This window comes from Bacillus rossius, chromosome 13 (genome assembly GCF_032445375.1).
Source record: "Bacillus rossius redtenbacheri isolate Brsri chromosome 13, Brsri_v3, whole genome shotgun sequence".
NCBI classification, from domain to species: Eukaryota; Metazoa; Arthropoda; class Insecta; order Phasmatodea; family Bacillidae; genus Bacillus; species Bacillus rossius.
The window spans coordinates 29,479,269-29,500,974 of record NC_086340.1 but is presented as its reverse complement, the minus strand read 5'-3'; the positions used below and the strand labels follow the sequence as shown (position 1 = coordinate 29,500,974).

The 21,706-nt window shown below is 39.0% G+C and overlaps 1 protein-coding gene across 3 annotated transcripts in view; it reads left to right on the top strand.

Annotated features, from left to right (window-relative positions):
* The window catches only part of LOC134538416 (ral GTPase-activating protein subunit beta), a 159,360-nt gene extending 146,068 nt beyond the window's left edge, over positions 1-13,292 (top strand). For all 3 annotated transcript variants that reach the window (XM_063379719.1, XM_063379718.1, XM_063379717.1), the window contains 2 exons: positions 5,863-6,115; positions 12,747-13,292. In XM_063379719.1, coding sequence (XP_063235789.1) covers positions 5,863-6,115; positions 12,747-12,864 — 371 coding nt within the window. In that variant the 3' untranslated portion in view covers positions 12,865-13,292. The remainder of the gene's footprint in view (positions 1-5,862; positions 6,116-12,746) is intronic.
* Positions 13,293-21,706: the final 8,414 nt, after the last annotated feature.

Here is a 21,706-nt window from a genome sequence, read left to right as displayed (position 1 = left end):
TAGTAATCCCATTATAAACGTGTATATTAATGTATTGTTTACCTTAACGTATTAAAATTTTAAATGACCAGCACAAAATTGTTCCTATAACTATATTTGCGTCTTCCCGTTTCGTTACTGTATTACTTGATGTGTTCAAGGATTTATTGCTTGAGTTTTTTCCAATATTAATATTGCAGCTATAGGTAATACAGATTTTAATTGGAGACTTAATTTTATTCTTTTGTTTATATTATATTCCGTAAACTTAACATCCTTTGTTTAACTTTTATACCAAAACGGTAAATAAATTCAATTTAAACAAAGTTTTTTTTGGTCGACAAGTTATCGATTTTCGAGAGGGAAATCGATGCAAATGTTTCGGAAAATCTGTTTTGTGATTATTCTGTTGTGATGTGATGGCGCGATGAACGTCTTATCCCGAAGTTTACGCGTACAGTTTCGTTGCTGTCTTAAAAATATAAATAAATCTATTAGAAATGACTTTTAAAAACATTTACCAGCCATACTAATGAGAAGATCGCGGGTGATAATTCGGATAAAGGTTATGTGACTGCAATCGAAACATAAGTGGTTTACGGGATAAAAGGATCACTCATATTTGAAGCAATTTAAGTTAATAACAAATATAGAAAACACGTTTATAGGTGAATGTGAACACCAAAAAAATGAACGGAATTTTAGAGAATACTGTCAACCGGAATTCAAGACCAACCAAGACTTCCTATCAGGAGCGATACCGAAGTCTACAACGGCCCCGGGAAGCGAAGTGATAGAATCGAATTATTTGAATGACTCACTTGCTCTAATTTTTAGGGGGAAGAATTGAATAAATCATTGGGTAGCCAATATTTACTATTTTAATTATTAGAAGCTCCAATAATCATGTTTGTAGTGTAGGCTATCCTATCCGATTTTTGAAGAACAATATTACTTGTAAATATTTTTTAGATGTAACGAGTGATGGACTAAACATCATAAAAATAATTTGATATTCCTTAATTCTTAAGAAAATTGGCAAAGGAGTTTGTGCCATGGTATTAAATGATTTAGGAATCACATGAAAAGCAAAATTCTTAATAGCTAGACGAGTATTTGAACCTGGGTCGCCCGGAATGCAAGTTGTTTATTGGCTAGATATATTTGTAATTACTTTTTTTTTCACTTGAATAAAATAATGTTGCTCTTTTAGGGAATGCGGACAATCCCTAAATTTCATACACACTGTTGACAGATTAACATTGGCAGAAGGGTACACATACTATTGATATTACTTTTGAGAACAGTCGAGTTTGACCAATCAAATGACAAACTATAGAAAAAACAACTCATTTTAATTCAACAAATTAACATGCTGGCTGAGCTAATAACTAATATTTAGGTGATTCTGGAATTTCCTTTAATTCAGACCTTATGTAGTTAATTTATAGCAATAATTATTCACATATTTATGAATTTTTTAAACACACAAAGTAGACATGAGAATTTGGATGAGTAGGTGCTGCTTTATACTTCAATTTTGTTAGGTTTGTACAATTGGTATACAGACATTGAAATTTCTGCACATTGTGGACAAGACACTAGAGTAGACAATACTAGAGTGGGCATAAGTAACACTTTTGTGAGATTATGCATCTGATAAGTCTGGAAGGGCTTTCTGCACAATGCCAGAACACTTGATATTAGCAGGCTATTTACCCACAATGATACCTGCTAAACCTTAAAATTTATTGAATCATTTTAAAAAATGCTCTAAAATACACTGGTTGCCCTAAAGCCACATGTTTATTTTTTTACCTTACAAAAGTTGAAGGTAGCAACGTACCAGTACTTAAAATATGTCCATAGGTTTCCATCATAACTCCTGATTTCATTGAGAACTCTCACATAAATTTGCAGGTTTTTAAGCATATAATGTCTCTTATGCGTGTTTTTGTGTTTTTTGTATGTGTTGTGTACACACACTCAAAAGCAATGATTTTTCCAAAATCTTAAAATAAAGTACATTCTAAAACAAATAAAGAAAATTTAAAAAATAAAAATAAAAATGTATTCTCATACATACTATTGAAGAAAATGATCTAAAATTTCAGGTTAACTGACTGATTTCATACAGTGTTTGTACTAAACATTTTTTGTTACACAGGAAATTGGCATAAAAGAAGGGATTCTATTAGGAAAAGAAATTATGTACAAAAATAATTATGTAATTAAGATTGTAACTCTGTGTTGAAAATCTGGCTGTAACAAGAGATTGGTGTAGTGCACTGTGCAGTTGCATCAGGGTGTTATTGTGTCACAGTGTGTTAAGAGAGATAGGACTCCATCTAAAACACATTCTGCAAACATGATTCGCAAGAATCGCTCTCCAGTTTGGGATTATTTTGAAAAGAGTTCAGATGCTTCATTTGTAACCTGTCAGATATGCTTCAAAACTTTGAAGTATTTTGGGAACACCACGAACCTAAGATCTCACCTTGACAGGTTGCACCCAAATGTTTGTTCAGTATCTGAGCTGCGAATTAAACCGGAGGTAAGTGAAGGATCTACTTCAAGGTCGTGGCTTAAAGAAGAATCTGCGATCAAACTATGCCCCGACACAGAATTAACTACTTCGTCTGCATTAAGAACGCGACGTTTGTCGCAAGCGACAGCTTCCAGCGGAGGAACCCAGGTTGGTGTCGGTAAACTTGCCAAAAAGCAGAGACAGCTGATGCTGTGTGTTTCCACGTGCCACAAGAATTTGTCTGAAGCTGAATGGGTGGACAATGAGTTGACTGTAGAAACGAGCTGTGACCTAGAAGCTGATGCATCAGCTGTGAAGAGATCTCAACTCTCGTCACAAGCAACAGCCTCTACCTGTGTCACTGAGCTTGGTCCTTGTGAACCTGCCAAAAAGGCAAGAGTGATGATGCAGAATGCACCCACGTACCAGAAAAACTTGTCTGAAGCAGAACGCTCTGATATCGACTACTTGCTGGTTGATATGATTTCTAAGGATTTACTGCCTTTGACGATTGTTGAAAATGAAGGGTTCACTAAGTATTCTAAAAAACTTGAACCGAGGTACACGCTTCCTAGCCGAGAAGTGCTGTCTACAAAACTCATCCCTGATGTGTACACAAATATTCGCAGAAGAGTCATAACCATGATCAACTCGGTGCGGCATGTTTCTATCTCAACAGAACTGTGGACGTCGAATGATGCATTGTCGTACATGACTGTGACAGTGCACTTTCTGACAGAAGTTTCTGAAAATTCTCTTCAGTCTTTGGTGCTAAAAACAGTGCCAATCACCGACAGACAAGAAGGGGAAAATATTGCATCATCTCTTGACGAAATCCTTCGTGAATGGAATGTTCTACGCAAAACCGTAGCAATTGTTACCAACAACAGCGCAAACATTAAGAGAGCAGTCGAGATACTTAAGAAACCGCATCTATCCTGTGTTGCGCATACGCTTAACTCAGTTGTTAATGATACTCTTAAAGAAACAGATCTTGAACGAATACTTCAGAAATGCCGTGTGCTAGCGAGCTATTTTAAGACCAGTAGTGTAGCAGCCGATAAGCTCAGGAACATGCAAAGACAGATGGGAGCAGCGGAATTGAAACTTAAGAGAGACGTTTCTGCAAAGTGGTGTTCAAGCTTACTCATGTTGGAACGCCTATTAGCACTAAAGGAGCCACTTTCGGAAACCATTTCATCGTTATCAACTGCACCGGAGAACTTGGAAGCTTACGAATGGGACGCCGTAGCGGAGTGTATCGTGTTACTGAAACCTATTGAAATAATGACAACAGCACTGTTGGGAAAAAAATATCCGACTGTTTCAGTGATCATACCTTTGGTACAAGGCATTCAGCTGGCCATCAAAAGAAAACAGCCACACAGTGCAGTTGCACAGAAATTGCAGTCATCTCTTCTCCTAGAATTCTTGAAACTCCTTGGCACCGTCGAAACAAATGAAATGATTTCTAAAGCGACAATTTTGGATGCGCGTTTCAAGAAACAGGGTTTTGGTTTGGATGAAAATGCCAACAAGGCTGAAGAAGAGCTTTACGAAGAACTGGCAGGATTGATGAAGAAATGTGAAGGGACAGAGCAGCTGATGTCATCGGTTGGAAGTAGAACGATTGGCCAGACAACAGCAACTTCGGAAGAAGATTCAGTTTGGTACTTCTTGGATAGCAAAATAGGTGCCACCAAGTCGTCGACCCGAGCGAACAGTAGTGCCGCAATGCTGCAGCAGTACTTGGGTTTGCCGCATTTGGACAGAAGTGACAGCCTTGTCCAATTTTGGTTTTCTCAAAAGAGCAATATGCCGGAACTGCATTCACTTGCACTGAAATATCTGTGCGTGCCTGCCACCTCAGTGCCATCAGAAAGAGTTTTCTCGAAAGCTGGACAGCTTCTGAGTAGTAGAAGAAGCATGCTGTTGCCCAAAACTGTGGACCAATTAGTGTTTCTAAATTTTAATCAATAATATTTTTTTTCCATTCTGATGAGATGGACAAAGTGGATTGAACTAAAATAATTTTAACATTTGTTTAATTACATTATTCTTTTTTTTTATTAGGAACTTTTAATGCTTTATGGTATTTGTGCTGGTTGCAAAGAACATATTCTTCATATGTCTCTATCACCATTGCTGGCTGAGCAATAATTCATAAGTGGTGAGTAAAATTTGTATGATAAACAAATTTTTTAAAAGGGGGAAAAATAGCACCTGCATTTGTTTAAATATGATTGGATTATTTTATATCAATTTAGTGTAGTATTTTTTTTCTCAAGTCTGTAAACAATGTGTTTCATTTAGTAGCATTTGTTTGGTCCCTTAATGTTCTTTTCTTTTTTTTTTCTCACTTTTTACTGAATCTACTAATTATGTATTCAGGTTGTCTCAGTTCACAGAAAAAAAAAGTAACGACACACAAATACTGGTCACGAAAGTCACAAAAAGTTATGGAATAAACAGTAAATGTAGATGGAAGTTAAGAAATTGTAATTTCTAGCAGCATATTGATAACTTGCATTTTTGTTTTAGTAACGCTCCACTTCAGTTTATACTAGTTGGATATAAAATATAAATAGTTAGAGAATGTCCACTTAAATTATGTGGAGATTATCTGTGAAAAGGTTCAATCTTTCTAACGTAAATATAAGCATGTTTCTGCAGAGATGGATCCAGAGGGTAGGAAAAGGTAATAATTAACTTAGTCTGGGTCTAATAACTAAACTAAGGTTTTATTATCTAGATATTAAGTATCAATTTCCCGATTTTATCTTGGGTATTCGGTCTTCTGGTTCCTGTCATGACCTGACCTGACCTGACCTGACCTGACCTGACCTGACGTGACGTGACGTGACGTGACCTGACCTGACCTGACCTATGTTTCTGCAAATAGTAGATCTATTTTGTATTATGTTTATTTATAAGTATTTGTTACATGCCCACCAACAGCCGAGGGCTTTAACGGTGGGCATGACACATACTGACAATGCAGTGACACAGTGGTCACTGCAGATAGAAGTACTCTCTTACACGTATAAAACTATACAGATGGAAAATAAACACAATAATAGAAAACAATACAACAAAAAAAAGAACAAAGAAAAGTATCAACCCAATGCATCTACTCTAGTGGCAGATAAAACCGGCAACTCCAGTCTCTATGGTTAGGCCAGGTTGGGACGCCAGAGCGGCTGCCCTGTGCTCCCTTTGTCGAGAGGCCGCCCATTCCTTTCCCCGGCTTCCCCGCTCTGATTGCTTGGTCCCCTCCGATTGTATAATGTGATGTTAAAAGATGGAAAAAGCAGTGGTGAAATATGTTTGCCAGGTATTTGCTGTGTTGGTTGCAGACGAGCTGCTGTCGGCAGCGCACACGGGGCTGGAGGGCCACCGGCCGCCCAGCGACCGCGAGTGCTCCGTCGTCTTCCTGCACCGCCTGCACAGCGGCCTGCTGCGCGTGAGGCTCCAGCAGAGCCCAGCCGGCCGCACCGGCCTGGCCACCCCGCTGGTGGACGGCATGGTGGTGAGCCGGCGCGTGCTGGGCTCCCTGGTGCGCCAGACCGCCCTCAACATCTGCCGCCGCCGCCGCCTCCACAACGACAGGTGGGCGTCTGTTGCATCACCATATCCCTAACAAACATTATTACTGTCATATTTAATTTCTGTTGCTATTATTATTGGACGTTGTTGATTGTTGTTGATCCGTCTCCTCTCTTCTCTCACCGATGTCTCTCTTGGGTGAGAGCCAGGTATCGGGTGGAGAAGGTCCAACTGCTGGTCTTGCGGCAGGATTCACAGTCGGCTGGTATGCAGGCGAATAGCTAATGGGGTGAGGGATAAGGGGGCTAAGCTATTCATTGAAAAATGTCTGTATTTTACACGGAACTTTTATTGACCTGAATTGTCCAAACAGTTCAATTTGTCGCCTGCGTCGGCTTTAACAATATACACTGGATTAACACACGTTACACCCTATCGTCCAGAAAGGGGGGGGGGGGGGGAAGGGAGACAAATTCCCTATGCCGAGATAGGTCCTCGGATGGCCTAACTCGCGAAGGAGGGGTGCGAGCAGCAGAAAACGGATAGCCAGTCGTTCTGCTGCTCCCCCTATGATCGTCCTATGGTCAGTGGGCGGAATCCAGCCTCACTGGCCGTCGGGCCGATCAACTGACTTCAGGTGGATGACCTCGCCTTTATATAGGGAGAAATGCGCGGGAACGAAGAAAAAAAGAAGGGAGGGGCGAACTGACTCCTCTTTGGAAGGGATGAGATGCGCGCGCATGAATCTTGCTGAAATTTCCCTGCCCTGGTGGTGGAAGTATAAACTAGATATTAATAATTAAAAAAGAAAAGATAAATGTGGCATAAATAATTATATGTACATACATATCTATTCAATCCTATGTATTAAAAAGTATTTAAACTTGCTTTCACAACTTAAGTAGTTAAATTTATACTTTTATAAAATATAAATACAGTTGGTAGATTGCTGGTCACAAGATGGCGTCACAATGTACATGTTTAGCTGTGGCAAGAGAAAAATATACATTTGTTTACACAACTCGTCCATATTTACCATTATATTCTGAAGTACGTTAATATGTGTGGTTATAGCGACGTAAAAAAAATAAAGGGCGAAGATGGTTGGTTGCTTTAATGAATTATTCTATTGTTCGTCGCTTTGTTTATAACCTACGACGTCGCACAGATTCGTCGCCGCATATTACGTGAGTAGGCCTATTGCCGAAATACCTTTTTCCCTGAATTGCTTCTGAACTTATTAAAACTCTTTTTGGGTTTAGTTATCACGTAAAGTAACGTGATATTTAATATAGGAAGGGCGGGCACGCGTCATATTGTATGATGTTGTTATTATGTTGTTTCGAACACTGGCAGAATAGCAATGCTTTGTGAGTGTTTCGCAATGGTATTTAGCTCCTTAAATACTCTTTGTGCCTGCATTTCTTGTGTAAATAATTAAACTGACATACGACGCGCTGCGTGCGTCTGTAGTCGCGAAGCCGTCAGCCCTCTCTTCCTAAGCACGTGTGCAGGCATGCAGCATATGGCCAAGATAGCTGTTGCTGCCCAGTCACTCTCGTGGCGCCCTTTATAGGGCGACCACGCCAGCGTCTCTAGTTGCCTGGGGCGACCACGCAAGCACCGGCGAAGCTCTCCGAGCCCTCCTGGCCGGCCGCTACTTCCTGCCTACCCCATCTTCCACCAGGCCGTGAAAGCGGCTGGTGATTCCCAGAAATCCTTCTTTTACTTACGTCATGCCCAGGCCCTCTGGGCGGGTATAAAAGGGCGGCCTTTGGCCAGGGAAGGCCAGTCAGTGTGTGAAAGGCACCACCGGCAGCTGAGCCCCGCTTACTGTGCCAATCTAGCAGCAGAGTCCGCTCAGTGCGCTAGTCTCTCTCTCTCTCTCTCTCACTCTCCAGCCAGGATCACTTGTGCTGACCACGCCAGATGTCGGAAGTACGTCCCGCCCGTGGAAAGTGAAAAAGCAGAGTAAAGGGGAGACCCGCATAGTGAGCATTCAAAGTTTTATAGTGTTGCGACGAGTCCAGGACCTGCCTACCTATAGGCTGTAGGGTAGAGAAAGTCATATGATTTGTAAGGAGAGGCTGTAACGCCTGTTGGTGTGCCATTTGTTAATAAACCACCATACCGGTAAACACTGCATATACTTCCGGGGAAACGGGGACCTAAGCCGACTTCCAGCCAGCCTGCACCATCTCCAGTAAGTAACCAGCCACCCAGTAATCACCAAAACAAACAGAAGTCTGTAAGTAGCCAGCAGATGCCGTTCACCTACCGGGACGGGGAAAAGAAGACCCCAGAACAAGCGCCAGGAGCTTGTGCTCTCCACCCCTCCAGGCTCAGCCCCCCAGACCCATCCCAGTAGAGGGAGAGTTGGCCGTTGAGGCCTCTAAAGCCTGAAACCGTGTTGCAGCCGAGGGAAGGCAAAGTGTAGCAACTCCAAGCAAACCATCGGTGTTCTTTCCTGGACCCATCAGGCTCAGACCCACCCAAGCCCTCTCTACCAGACACAACCAACTACACCAGGACAGTCATACTCTGGAGGGCCAACCGGGGCTCTCAAACACCATCTTCAAGGCATCGTCTGCTGGGGATACCTTCCCGAGATCATAAGCCGTTTCCCCCCGCCCCACCAAGGAACCTGCACTAGGGCAAGCCGAGGCTGACCCCTCACAGTCCCGTGGGCAGACACAGAAGTTGTTAACAGACTCGTTCATAATAGTTAGTGCAAGAGGCGTCACATTGTGCTGGGGATCTTTAAGGTTTCACAAGGATATGAGAAATGAACAGAAAAAAAGGTGTGATTCTGTCTGAATATAATTACTCCATACTTAGGAAACTTATAACAGATATAAAAAATATTAACATACAATATCAATTACGTACTTAAACAGCTCTCAGGTATATTCAGAAAGGAAAAAAAAAAAAATGGGCCGCCCTAAATCAGATTACAAAAAGGTTTCATTAAAAAAAAACATAAACCAATAAAAAAATACAAATATGTTTAAACCATCCCAGTATATATTCTTAAAGTCCAGAAATGATGTTTATCTGATGAACTTCGTCTGACGGCGTAATTTAAGAAAGTTCAGAAAAAGTTTAAAAGATACAGTAGCACCGGATGTCGGGGCTTCGTTTCCCGGAGATCAATCGGGAACATGATGCCAGGGTGCCTGTGTGTTGTTGAGGAAGGGTGGTGAAAATGCCAATACGGCGTCCGGCTCTGGGACCCTATCTGCGAACAGTCCGAATTAAAACTGATCAGAACTAGTACACAGACAGTTAACAAACTGGGCAAAGAATGCCCGCAAAAGTTAAGTGGAGGTTGGGGAATGTCGCGGATCGTAACTCACCAGACAGGGAAGTTGGCTTCTATTCTGATGCGTCGCCAGTCCGGATCTGGAGCTCGCGAATACGCGGCTGGCGCGGACGTTTCTGCCATTTCAAAAAGTAATTATTTAAAAGAAAATGACTACTATGTTGATTACTGTACAGACGAACTAAACTACTTAAAGAAATTTAAAGGGATCGCATCCCATGTCTAATCGACTACATCGTCGGTTGCGGCCGGATGGAAGTCTTGCAGTGCATTGATCCGCCGATAATCACAAACAGTCTGTCTGGGATCGCGACGCGAAGTGTCTTGCGAAGAACCGCGTCTCGTAGTTAAAAGTAAATGTACAATCAAAAGTGGAGGGGGGAGACTGGGACGTCCGGACCGAAAGGTTCCGAAGTTCCCCGAGTGGGCATCATAAAAAAACTCAGACTTTGATGTCTTGAAGTTGGTAACACTGGCCGACTTTAGCGCTACCTGTTGAGGGGTGTCTGAAATAAAAAAGAATCGACTCGCCCAAGACGTCTGCTATAACCAGGGGCTAATGGCGCAGTCTGGTGTTGCACTCTGGCGGCCTACAGGGGAAGGTAGCTGTGAGGTTAGCAAGTTTGTCACCAGATGTCGCGGAGGTGAGCTCCACGGGCTTGTGACACAAGAAGAAGTTACTATGTCCGCCGCTAGATGTCGTGTGTGTTCATACTTGAACACATTTTTTTTATGGCAAAATGTCCTTGACGCCGACCAACGCTTGGCGGGGTTCACGACCGGTCAGTGGTCCTGGGCTAAATTCTTAGAACCGAGAGGGGAGGGGGTGGACAAAAACGCAACGACGCTGGGAACGAGCGTCCATGACGTGACTTTCGAGGAGAGAACCTAAGACGAATGCGTGACGGGAAAGACTATGGTAAGCTCGTCTCTGCGAAATGGTAACAACTCGTCCAGAGCTGTTGTATGCAGTTTTAGTCATGAAGGGAAGTAATGTTAGAGGCCTGGGACGTGACTGCAGGCGAGAGAAATGTTAAACGGACTGCCAACACAGTCTTAGATTTGCAAAAGATCAGATAGGTCTCTGAGGAAGGTGCTTCAGTCTACTGGCACAAAGTTTAACTATGTAGAGTACACCAGCCTAACAAAGAGTAAATCGCCCTTTTGTAACTAAATTATATAGCAAATAAAATTTCCAAAAATAATTTAAAATTATAGTAAAATTTAAAAAAAAGTGTTGAAAATCCTAATTTCCGGCACAACGTAACAAAACAGAATTTTTTTGTGATGGTAATAGTAGTTTGAATTTTGGTAAACTACGAGTGAAAAAGAAATCTATTGATATTAATCTGTAGCTGAAGATTCTTAAATAATTAAAGAGCTCCTTAAATAATTAAAGAGCTCCTTAAAAACTTATTAATTTTTGTTAGTGTGAAAAGGTACAAACCATTAACTCCCTTGCTGCAGAAAAAGGAAATGTAAGTATAGCAGTTAAGGGTAGCTGGAAATATAAGAACACAAAGTAATCACACACATTATGTCATTACACATTTCTATGTTAAAAAAAAAAAACGGTTGTTCAAGGTATTGATTTTACAAATGGCAGCACCATATAAAAACTAGTTCGCCACAGACATGCATCTCAGTGTAGCAAAACACCCCATTCGACAAAAATCGCATTCCGCAAGGAAGCAGCATTTTACGCATTCGAGATAATTAGTGGGGAAAAAAATTGAGTAAAAGTTGTAGAAATTTAACCAAATATAATTACTAGTAGTAAAGGTATCTATAAATTTGTTTGCATCTGCAACTATTGTTTTAATTGGGAATGAAATGGTCTGATCCTTAATGGAGATCCGAAACTCAGCAAAGATAACTGCTGTGACTGTCGCCATGCATGGTCAAGGAGAGGAGGTAAGTAGAGAAAGAAAAGAAAAATAAAGGAAGGGGGGGAAGAAGGGATGGGCTATTTCTGTAAATTTTAATATGATACTTCTCTTGTATTTGTTGTTCTGTAACTAACATTTCCATCAGATATTTATTACGTCTAATGTAATGGGAATTAAAAGTTGCCCAAGAGTTATTATTACCATTTGCCCTTTTTTTGCACCCATTTAATTACACGTGGTAAATAGCTGTTAATTAATAGTAATGATTAGAAAATTTAAAAAATAAACACAGCGTGTGAACCTTGAGCTTTTCGCGTTCAAGTGTGTTGCAAGCGAGAAGGCTCAGCAGTGTACAAACTTTGTTTTACCCTCTCTTTTTATTGGTCAGCTAATTAAAATGGAATACTTTTGATTTCAGTTTATTGGTCATTGGCTCACAGAGTGCATTCCTTCATGATATGGGCTGATTGCTTTATTTTCATCATTATGAAATTAAATGGAGCGTATTCTCATCACGTTGAATCAACTTACAATATTGCAACACTCCTTTCTGACCACAACTGTGCAAGATTAGTCTTAAACTTGGCCTGGCTCACACTTCAGCGTACATATTAGAACAAATAGTTAATACTTAAACATTTTATTGATAGAAAGAAAACTTTACGCAAGGATCTTAAAGTGTTCAGATTAGCTGCAATGAATTTGTGGCCAAGTAAAAGTTTTTAATTTTTATGTCACATAATTAATTTCACACTGTCAAACTGATTCATCCTGCTATATACCAAAATATACTGCATGACTTCCACATTTGTTGCTCCATTACTGTATTTAGTTTGTTCAACAAGGTTTTGTTTGAAGATAACCAATAAGAATTACTGGCAATAGTGTTAAATATATTCAAGGTTCCCAAAGACAGTTAAAATCTGTTAAACACAGGGAAATTGCTAATTCATCACTTACCAAACTAGATTAGTAATTTGTAACATTAGTGTGTTCCTCTGATGTCTTATTAGCAGCCTGTATTTTAATTAAAAATCCATGTGTAGTTGAAAACCATCGTAAGTGTAAAAATTAAGTAATCAACTTGTATTGATTTAATGATTGAAGCATATGAAATGTTGACAGTTATTCTCATGCACGTGCTCACTATTACAGAGTTTGATTAAATTTCTAGTTGTATGTTACAGGCTGGCAGCATTAGTTGCGTTGCATTGATGGAAAATATTTTTTGGTGTTTTTGACATGTAATGTGTGGTTGCAATGTGTTTGGATCCATATTCATAGTTTAATATATTTATGTTATCTTGCAGGATTGATTTGATTGATGAGACAGGGAAATTAATGTTTGGCTGAATAGGGAATCTCTCTGAAATTTTCTGACGGAAGAGTGTAGGAACTCTGTCATTAATATATACAATAATTTTAATTTGTCGTCTGTCATCGGAGCAGGAAAATTTAGTTTTTGATGTTTCGCTGTGCGCAGTTACCAACCACCGCACGTGCGTCGCAGGTTGAAAGTCCAGGATCTGGTGCAGAAGTATCGCTGCGAGCTGTCCGAACCTGAACTGCTCCGGCATCTCTTCAGCTCCACGCCAGGCTAGTCCCTGTGCGTGAGGCTCAACAGTATCCACGCAGCAAGCAGAGGTTTACTGGCATCCCATGATTATTTTGATTTTTGTAATCAGTACAACCTTTAACGCTTGTATTCAAACATTCAAAAAGCCCTTAGCATCAACTTTTTCCCTGTAAATTAATTATATTTGAAACTAATTGATCTGCATTTAAAGCATTTATCATAGGCTGTAATGAAGAAGCATTACTTAACTCAATCAATATATCTTGTGTTGTCTATAGTAATTAAGTTATTTTTGGTACCATTGTGCTACCATGTAATGATTTATTGGAGTCTGCAACATGCAATATTGGTGTTCAGCACTCTTTGGTTTTTAGTGCAGAAATGGATATTTATATAAAATATTTAATTTTTATGTTATTTATCTCCAGAATTAAATAAAATTGGTGGAAATCACACACTATTTATTGTCGAAACCACAAAGATTGTTCAAGTGTATGTACATGATAGTACCCAGACGTGTACACAAATAAAATTTAGGTAGGTCTCATGCATTTAATTGCACCAAATTCGATAACAAAATAGGAGTTTGTGTTCTGGCCATACATCTGGGTATGGTCCTATAACATCAGCGCATAATTGCATCGTTAATACATTTTTCCATCCTATGTTGCATGTTTGTCAAATGAGTTTGTCTGCACAGCGTAGGTAGTAGCAGTATCTTGGCAGACATTAGTACGTTAAATATTTCACCAAAAATATCACGGGATATATTAGAATTTTAATACACAAAAAAAATTGCACATTTTCTAAAATAAAAATATGTATGTTAAACTGTGTTATCAGTGTACTTACTGAATCAATTCTATTCAGATCACTAAATGTTAAAAATAATCCTGATTATGTATTAACTCTGAGGGCGTAGGGTGTTGTGGTGAATTTATCGATATTAAATAGTGGGCGCCACCACGTGAGTGGGCACGTGGACCCGGCTTGATACTCTTACTCAGGGCGTTACGTGGCCCGTGTGCGGCGAGATATTTGGCCCTCTGGATATTAAACGCGCCGCTCTCGGCCCTGCCTAAGCCCGCTCTCAGCGTCGGGCACGCTTCTAACACGCAGTGGGCTCTCAGGGCGTCCCACACGCCGCCGACCAGGTTAGGGTCCCACGTGGTCCCCCCCGAACACAAAGACACGTAACACAGTTAATTAGTTTCCGTACTCACGATTTATTTCCGTACACGTTCCTTCACTGGTACAACTGGTAAAAATGCCCGGGGCACGAATCGGCTTAGATGAAGAGGCGAGCCATGCACGTGGTCGCCTCAAGGCAGCGACACGACCGCCCTCGGCTGGCGGGTGAGATAGACTGGGCTGAGATCATAGTTTGCAGGTGGCAACATGGCGCCCCTTCGCGCCGAACACAATGACCGTTACACACTCTGCGATTCCGTGCCCCGGCGAAAGTTAAGTAAATAGTAGATTACATTTAATAATTATACAGAAATTACTGGTAATTTAAAATACATTAATGTTTACGTAATTATTAAGAATTATGCTAAAACATTTCTACCCTCGTTCAAGTCCGTGCCTGTTCGGGTCCGCCCGGGCAACGTCTATAGTTTTATATTTAACATAATATTTACATTAAAGAAACACCTGATTAAACTGTAACAAAACACTGGGGCAAAAGAATAAAAGTAAAAGGTTTACAATGTGAATTAATATATTTAGGGGTGCGGCGCACTGCGTCTAAGCGCCCTCTTGCTGGGCTGGCAACACACGCACACACGCACGCACGAGCGGGAGGTTTGAAATGAGACGGTGGTTGGGCGGTGTCATATCGGGCTCAAAGGGGCCGCAGGCCCGGACGACGTCAACTCATAAAGGTGCACAATGACTAAGAACTGTAGGAGTGGTAAGAGTATCACTCTTCACATTTATTTATTTTATTTGAAACAATAATTGTAACTACATTATATTATCGTAATAATTTGATTGACTTTTAAGTAGTCTAATATTTTTCATTTCATTTTATTTAGGAGAACTCTAAAAAATATTTTGATCATTGTTATTCATAGGTATGTGTTGAGTTATATTTGAAGTACCTACCTACCTTCTTGCGTGGTAAACACATAGATCGTACCTACATATTGATGAGTAGAAAAAGTAAGTTTATTATTAAGTTGTAAAAGAATATGCAATTACTTTTTTACTTTTTAGTGCATATTAATTTGTTTTGGAATCGTTTTTTTTTTTGAAGTGTCTGTTTTTTTTTTGTTAAAATTTGTGTTTATTTCATAACAACAAAACTGTTTCATATACATAAATTACTTTAAATAATGTAGAGCATACAAAAGCATGCCAACAATTAAAATTAATTAGTCATTCAACAAAAACAGCGATCTATCATATTAGACCAAATGTACACATATGATGCAACTAGCATTTACATTTTCATACATGCTACGCAGCATTTGAAATAGTGTTTAAAAGAGAATTTACACATCGGAAACTTATTTCTGTTAACTAAATAAGTAAACAGTAATATTGTAACAAACAGTGGATTTCATCAATTATAACATTGTTTGATATGGGAAGCAAAGATTTTGGGCACATACAGAGAAAAAAATTATGTACATCTTATGAAGAAAATGGCGATACCGAAAAATTTGAATTTATTCAATTGGAAATTGTATTGTGGGGATGTCTTAGAAGTGTTTTACTGTAATTACTGTATTTTTTAGTTATATTTATCTCACCTCCTGACTGCAACTTGAAAACTGTCCAGTGATCTTCAGCAAGGTCATGTTTCTAACAGCGGAACCAAAAATACAGTTCATCTTTTATGCAAGAATATTTTTTCCCAATTTTGATGCCGTAAAATAACAGTGCGACAATTACGTGATGAAACATAGTATAACAGGGTGTTTAGCATCAGGTAAAATCTGGAAATGTCAGGTAATAATCAGGAAAATACTGTATTTACCTAAAAGTAGGGGATCCAATTATAATCACGAACTTTTATCTTGGTATGAAAAAGGCTTAGTTGAAAAACTAAATGCTCTGTCTGTAAACTTTTGTCCAGGGCTTCCTGGACCTCTGCACAGGCATGGCAAAAGAGAGGATGACACTTGAAATGTGGAATGAATGAGAGAGGGCAGCTGAAGTTTGTCGCAGAGTTCCTTCCACTTCTCTTCACTGTGGCTTCTTTTGAACTAGTCATATAAAAACAATTTTTTGTTTTATAACTGCAGCTTGGTGTTTCTATCGAGGCTGTGTAAATCACTCTACTGACGAAAGTGGCATCAGTAAAGGTTTATTAAATTTACTAATTTAAATAATCTCTAAGTGGTATATACTTAAATTGCCGTGGCACCAGGCATGTCTTCCTGCCAGCCAGTCGCCACCATTGTGTCATTGACACATTAGTCTCTCACTTGCTTCTGTTATTGTGACTTGGATTTGTGCAGTTTTGGATCTCTCTTGTTTTTGAGTACTGTTTGTTGGACGATTATTTAATTTTTTAAAAATTGATTTTGTGAACAGTTCTTAACACTTTGAGTGCTGGGCTTAATGATGCATTCCCTTCTAGAAAAACTGGCCATTTTAAGCCTTTTTTTATAATTTTTTGATAAAAAATTATTTTAGTAATAATTGGGCACTAAACATTTTTTGAAAGTTTGTAACTTCTTCAACAAAACAAAATATATATGAGTACACATATTGAATAATTTTTAGAGACATGTCTGAATAGAAATTTTTTTAGAAAATATAAAAAATAAATTACAGTAATAATTTTCACTGTATTCACAATGTGTATATTGAATTTCGCTGCTATCCACTTCAAAATATTTCTTTAGTCACCTACAGATTTGTATTATATTAATACATTATGATGTATAGTTTTTTCTTGAATGGTACAGAGAAAAACAAGGTTCAATACACATTGCAAGTTTGCACACACTACACTGCCATGTTGTGTCCTTGCGAATTGCTGTGCCAGTCCTTGATCTACCTGTTTCTGCGCATACTCTACACTTCTTTTGTTTCTTTTTCTGTCCTTGTACTGGAATTTTCTCCAGAAAATGTTTCCCTGTGAGTCTAGCCAAACTAGCTCCAGAACGACTTGGCTCATCTTGTGGGTCCTCTTCGAACACAGCCAAGTCACTGGCAATCTGCTTCATAAAAGATGTAATTGATAATTTTCTTGGTTTTACCTGGTTGTACATAATACACGCATTAGAAATGCCAATAAGGATCATGTGAAATGCCAACTTCCTCCACCATTTCACAGATCTGTGGTTGAAAGCTCCATATGACATGCGCTGATCTGAAAGGTCAACACCAAACTTCTTAGCATTGTAACTGACAACAGCAGCAGGTTTTATTTTCTCATTTCCCCTCCTGTCATTATATGTTATCATCTTAGCCTCATGTCGTGTGGTGAGCATGTACACATCCCTTTTATCCTTCCAACAAAGTACCATCAAGTTTCCTTTCCTACGAAAAATTTGCTCCCCTCTTTGTAAAGTTGGAGTACGAAGTGCATGAGGCATACCAAGCCGGTTTTTTTTGAACAGTTCCGACCAGTGCTGTCTGCACTTTTTCTAGCTGCACAGCTAGGGAAGGGCTTGTGTAATACCGGTCAGTAAATAGAGTGTGACCTTTTCCTGCCAAGTCATCCAGTAGTCGCATGAAAACATCGGTAACTACATTGTCTTTGCCACAAAACACATCGTAGTTCCAAACATACCCTGTCTTTGAGTCAAATAGCATGTACACCTTTATCCCATAACGACTGGGTTTTTGTGGCATGTATTATTTGAAGTACAGTCTGCCTCTGTAGGCACACATTCCTTCATCTATTGTAATATCTTCTGCAACTTGAAATGATGTTCTACATTTCTGATGCAATAGTTCAAGGAGTGGGCGCACTTTGTGCAAAGGATCAAACTCAGGTTCGCCTTTCTGTGCATGTGCTCATTGTCATTCAAATGAAAATTTGCTAACAGTGATAAAAATCTATCCCTTGACATCAAATTAGGGCAAAAGTTGCAGGAAACCACTGGTGTAGTAATCCAGTGGTCTTTCATATCAGGGCGTTCAGAAATGCTCATGTGAATAATTATAGCAAGAAACTTCTTTTCTTCTCCTAGAGATACAGGCTTCCAACTCGCTAATCTACTTTTGGGTGAGATTCGGTTGAGACGTTTTTTCTTGTTTATTTTTTGGCGAGCATACAAATTTGTTTGTTCTTTCATATGCTTGATAATATCTGTATTTATAAAATGAGAAAAAAAATCTAGTGGTGCACTGTGTTCATCCAAATCTGTTTCTGGCATAACTCCAGTTTCCCCTGAATACACATTTATGGAAGGCATCCTATCTATTTCCGTCCATCCATCTTGCGAATCTGTTCGTAATTTTCTGTTTTCTCTACTTCTGCTTCGTACTTTGCTGCCTCTTGTACCTCTGCTACAAGGTCTCCTTTTCCGTCTGTCACAAAGTCTGCCTGTTCTACCTCTGCTTTGCCCTCTGTTTCTTGCCCCAACACCTGGTACTGAACCACTTCTAATACTCTCAGGTTCACTTTCAGAATCGTTTTCTTCATCACTGTCTGTGGAAAATAGTAAAGTGAATTAGGATTTCCATGTAAAAAAGAAAAATTTCCTTATGATGAATTTCAATTACTATAGGACTTCAAGCGAAATCACAAGCAAAATATGCATGTGCAACAAATATTGCTTCTGTACCAAGAAATGTAAGATTCTATATTATAGTTATGATTTCTACTAAACCATAGCGCAGCAATGTTCATAAATTTTTTTACTGTTGAAATTAGGAAAACTTATACATACATAACATTTTTGAAACCATGCATTATACTTTTTATTATTTTCATTACTATTCTTTTTAGTTTTCTATATACATTGATTGCACATCTGCGCAGTCAATTGAAAACCCTATCAGGCCGATACATAAAAACCAATACATAAATATATCCTACCTGAATCTGTATAATCTGAAGAAATTCTGGGTCCAGATCACTATCATCACATTCATTTCGCGAGTTACTTTCACTTGTATCACTTGACATTTTTGGTACCTTATTTATGTTTATTTACCACAAAATTTATTTATTCACACACAGAAATCCCTAATAAATGTAACACCTACTATCTTTGGGAACACTAAAGATAGGGAAGCCCCTTTGGACTTGTCAAACCCACAGATTACAGGTAGAGAAACAGGGAAAGCCCCCAAAATAATTCCAACATATACATGTTAGTGCTTATAAATACAAAAGATGCTCCATTCAAAATAATAAATAAAAATAAAAAAATAAAACGTACTTAGATAGTAATATTCAAAATTTAAAAAAAAAGTTTTTAATTTTTCCTTCTCTCATATCAAAAACAATCCTTACAAACATATGAGCCTACTATCAGAAAACTGTACCGTTTATTTGTGTACAGCACTAAACTATCGTGTATGTGTAAGCCAGTATATATAGTACGCAAAGCTGTAACAAATGTGTTTATTTCATCGTCACGCAGTTGAGAACTACACTGCCACCTAGCATTCGTAGAATGAACTGTCAGGTTGGCCGAAGCAAAACAATCGATTCTATCGGCCCACATTTTCGATTCATATGCGATCTAGCGATGGAATTCAAAACTAAAAGGAACAAAGGAACTTTTACTGGTAAAACGGTGGACGTAATATTACGACTAGCCAAAGGAAAGTATTTTTAGATCATGGACGTACCAGTACGTCCGTCGCATTTCTCAAAAGCAATCGATGGACGTAAAATTACGTCCATAGCACTCAAAGTGTTAACATTCCTCACATTTTTTTTATTATATCTGTAAAATGAGTAAAAAAAATAGGGCTATGCGGGATCCTAAAATTTGGGAAAAGTTTTAGGATTGCTAATACAGTATAATCTCGTTATAGCGAGCACGGTAATAGCGAGAACACAGCTATAACGAGGTATTTTTGAGGAATTTACGGCGTGATCGCTTGAAGCGCGCTTTTGTTATTTGTCTGCTTTATCTCCACCCCTCCCGCTCGCCGCTAGACATCTTGCCGTTGACGCCTGTCACATTCTTCAGCCGTGCAGTCGCCACCTAAGTGCGTGGCTTTAAAAATAGAATCCCGTCCTTTCTTTCTTTTATCAAACTTCCGTTAGTTATCTGTGCCGTGTGTAGACAAAGTTTGAGATTGGAACAGAAACAACGTAAGAAAGTATTTTCTACAAATTAGAAATATGTATGTTTTTGTTTTTATAATCGCGTATTTTCACGTTTTTGTTGTTGTTATCTTAAAAGAGATAATATTAAAAAGCCGCTCTAATGAGATTTAATTGTTTCTTGGTTAACAAACACTATTAATTATCAAATATTGTTAATTTTAAATATTCTATTTATTATTATTTACGCGACGTCATACTGTACGTGTACGAAATACGACTGGATTCGTTGTTGCAACATAACATAGCATGTTATGCGGTATCAGAAGTAACGAGTAACATAACGATAGTAACGAGTACTAATTGTTATAGTAACGAATAAATACGGGTACACATTTTTTCGTTACTTTTACACCTCTAGTAGGCACTACCGTATTTATTTCCGAATCGCTAGGGCAGTTTTCTTGAAACTTTTGTTTCGGTCAGTTGTTGGGGTATCTGTCCGGGAAAGGGGTGGTGATGGTTTGAGTTTAATCCCAAATTTATTTTCCAAAAAATTTGACAGGTTTCTTTAAATGAAAAAAGTATAGTTTTCCAGCGACTATTACGTTTGAGGCGTACGTGCGTTGCCGCAGCCGCACTCCTGCTTTTTTGTAAGGAATTAAATCGTCGCGCTACACTAGCACCACCTGTAAGCAACATCCCGAACCAACATGGCCGCCAGCAGACAGCCCGCGTTGACGATAGATAGCAGGACAATGCTGCGTCGGCCGCGGGCTGAGATGCTATACTTACGTGGCGTGGTAGGGTATTCTGGTTATTTTGACGCAATCGGTGATCGCATCCGTACTTATGGGGTATCGTTTTAAAGAGAATTCACACATATGCTCACAGAAATTAAGATTTCGTTAATATAACCTGTTATTTTCCAATTATACAGGTTTAAACACAATTTTTATGCTATTTTCGGTTAATTTTGATTTTTTGGGGGCCAAAATCTGTCCAATTCGGTTATAGCGAGGAAACGGTTATAGCGAGGATCAAACCCGGAACCGTGACACCTCGCTATAACGGGACTCTAGTGTACTTTTTTTTTCCTATTATAAATAGGGAAAATAAATTTTTGGTAATTTTTTAGCGTTATTCGCGTGGAGAGTTTTTATTTTCCACTACATTCAGTGACCTAAATTGAGAGTAAAATAATAGAAAAAGACTGATTTAACTAGGTTGGCCAGAGACATAACTACCGCCAAGAAGAGAGTAAAAATATATTAGAACTGCCAGCATAAAACTGGCCCACATGTGGTTACTTCTTTAAAAAAATGACTAAGAAACTTGTATGGATCAAGTAGAAAGCATCCGGCTATAAGTGTACGCCATAAGAACTCCCTTATCATGAAATGGTATTACTAGGGACCCCCGAAAATGGTTAAGCGCGAAATTCGCGAAAAACGACGATATTGTCCACTTTTGGAAATTTCACTATTTGTTCTCAAACACCGCCGTTTTCCGCGAAAAAAATGCCATATTCCCGTTCAACACAAACGATGCATATTACTTTGAAACTAAATTCAAGCTTATTTGTTTAGCTCGTTTACTTTTAACGAGCTGTCGCATCACAACTTCTACTGTTATTACTACTCAAAATAATGCTACTTCCGTTGTTAATTGTTGT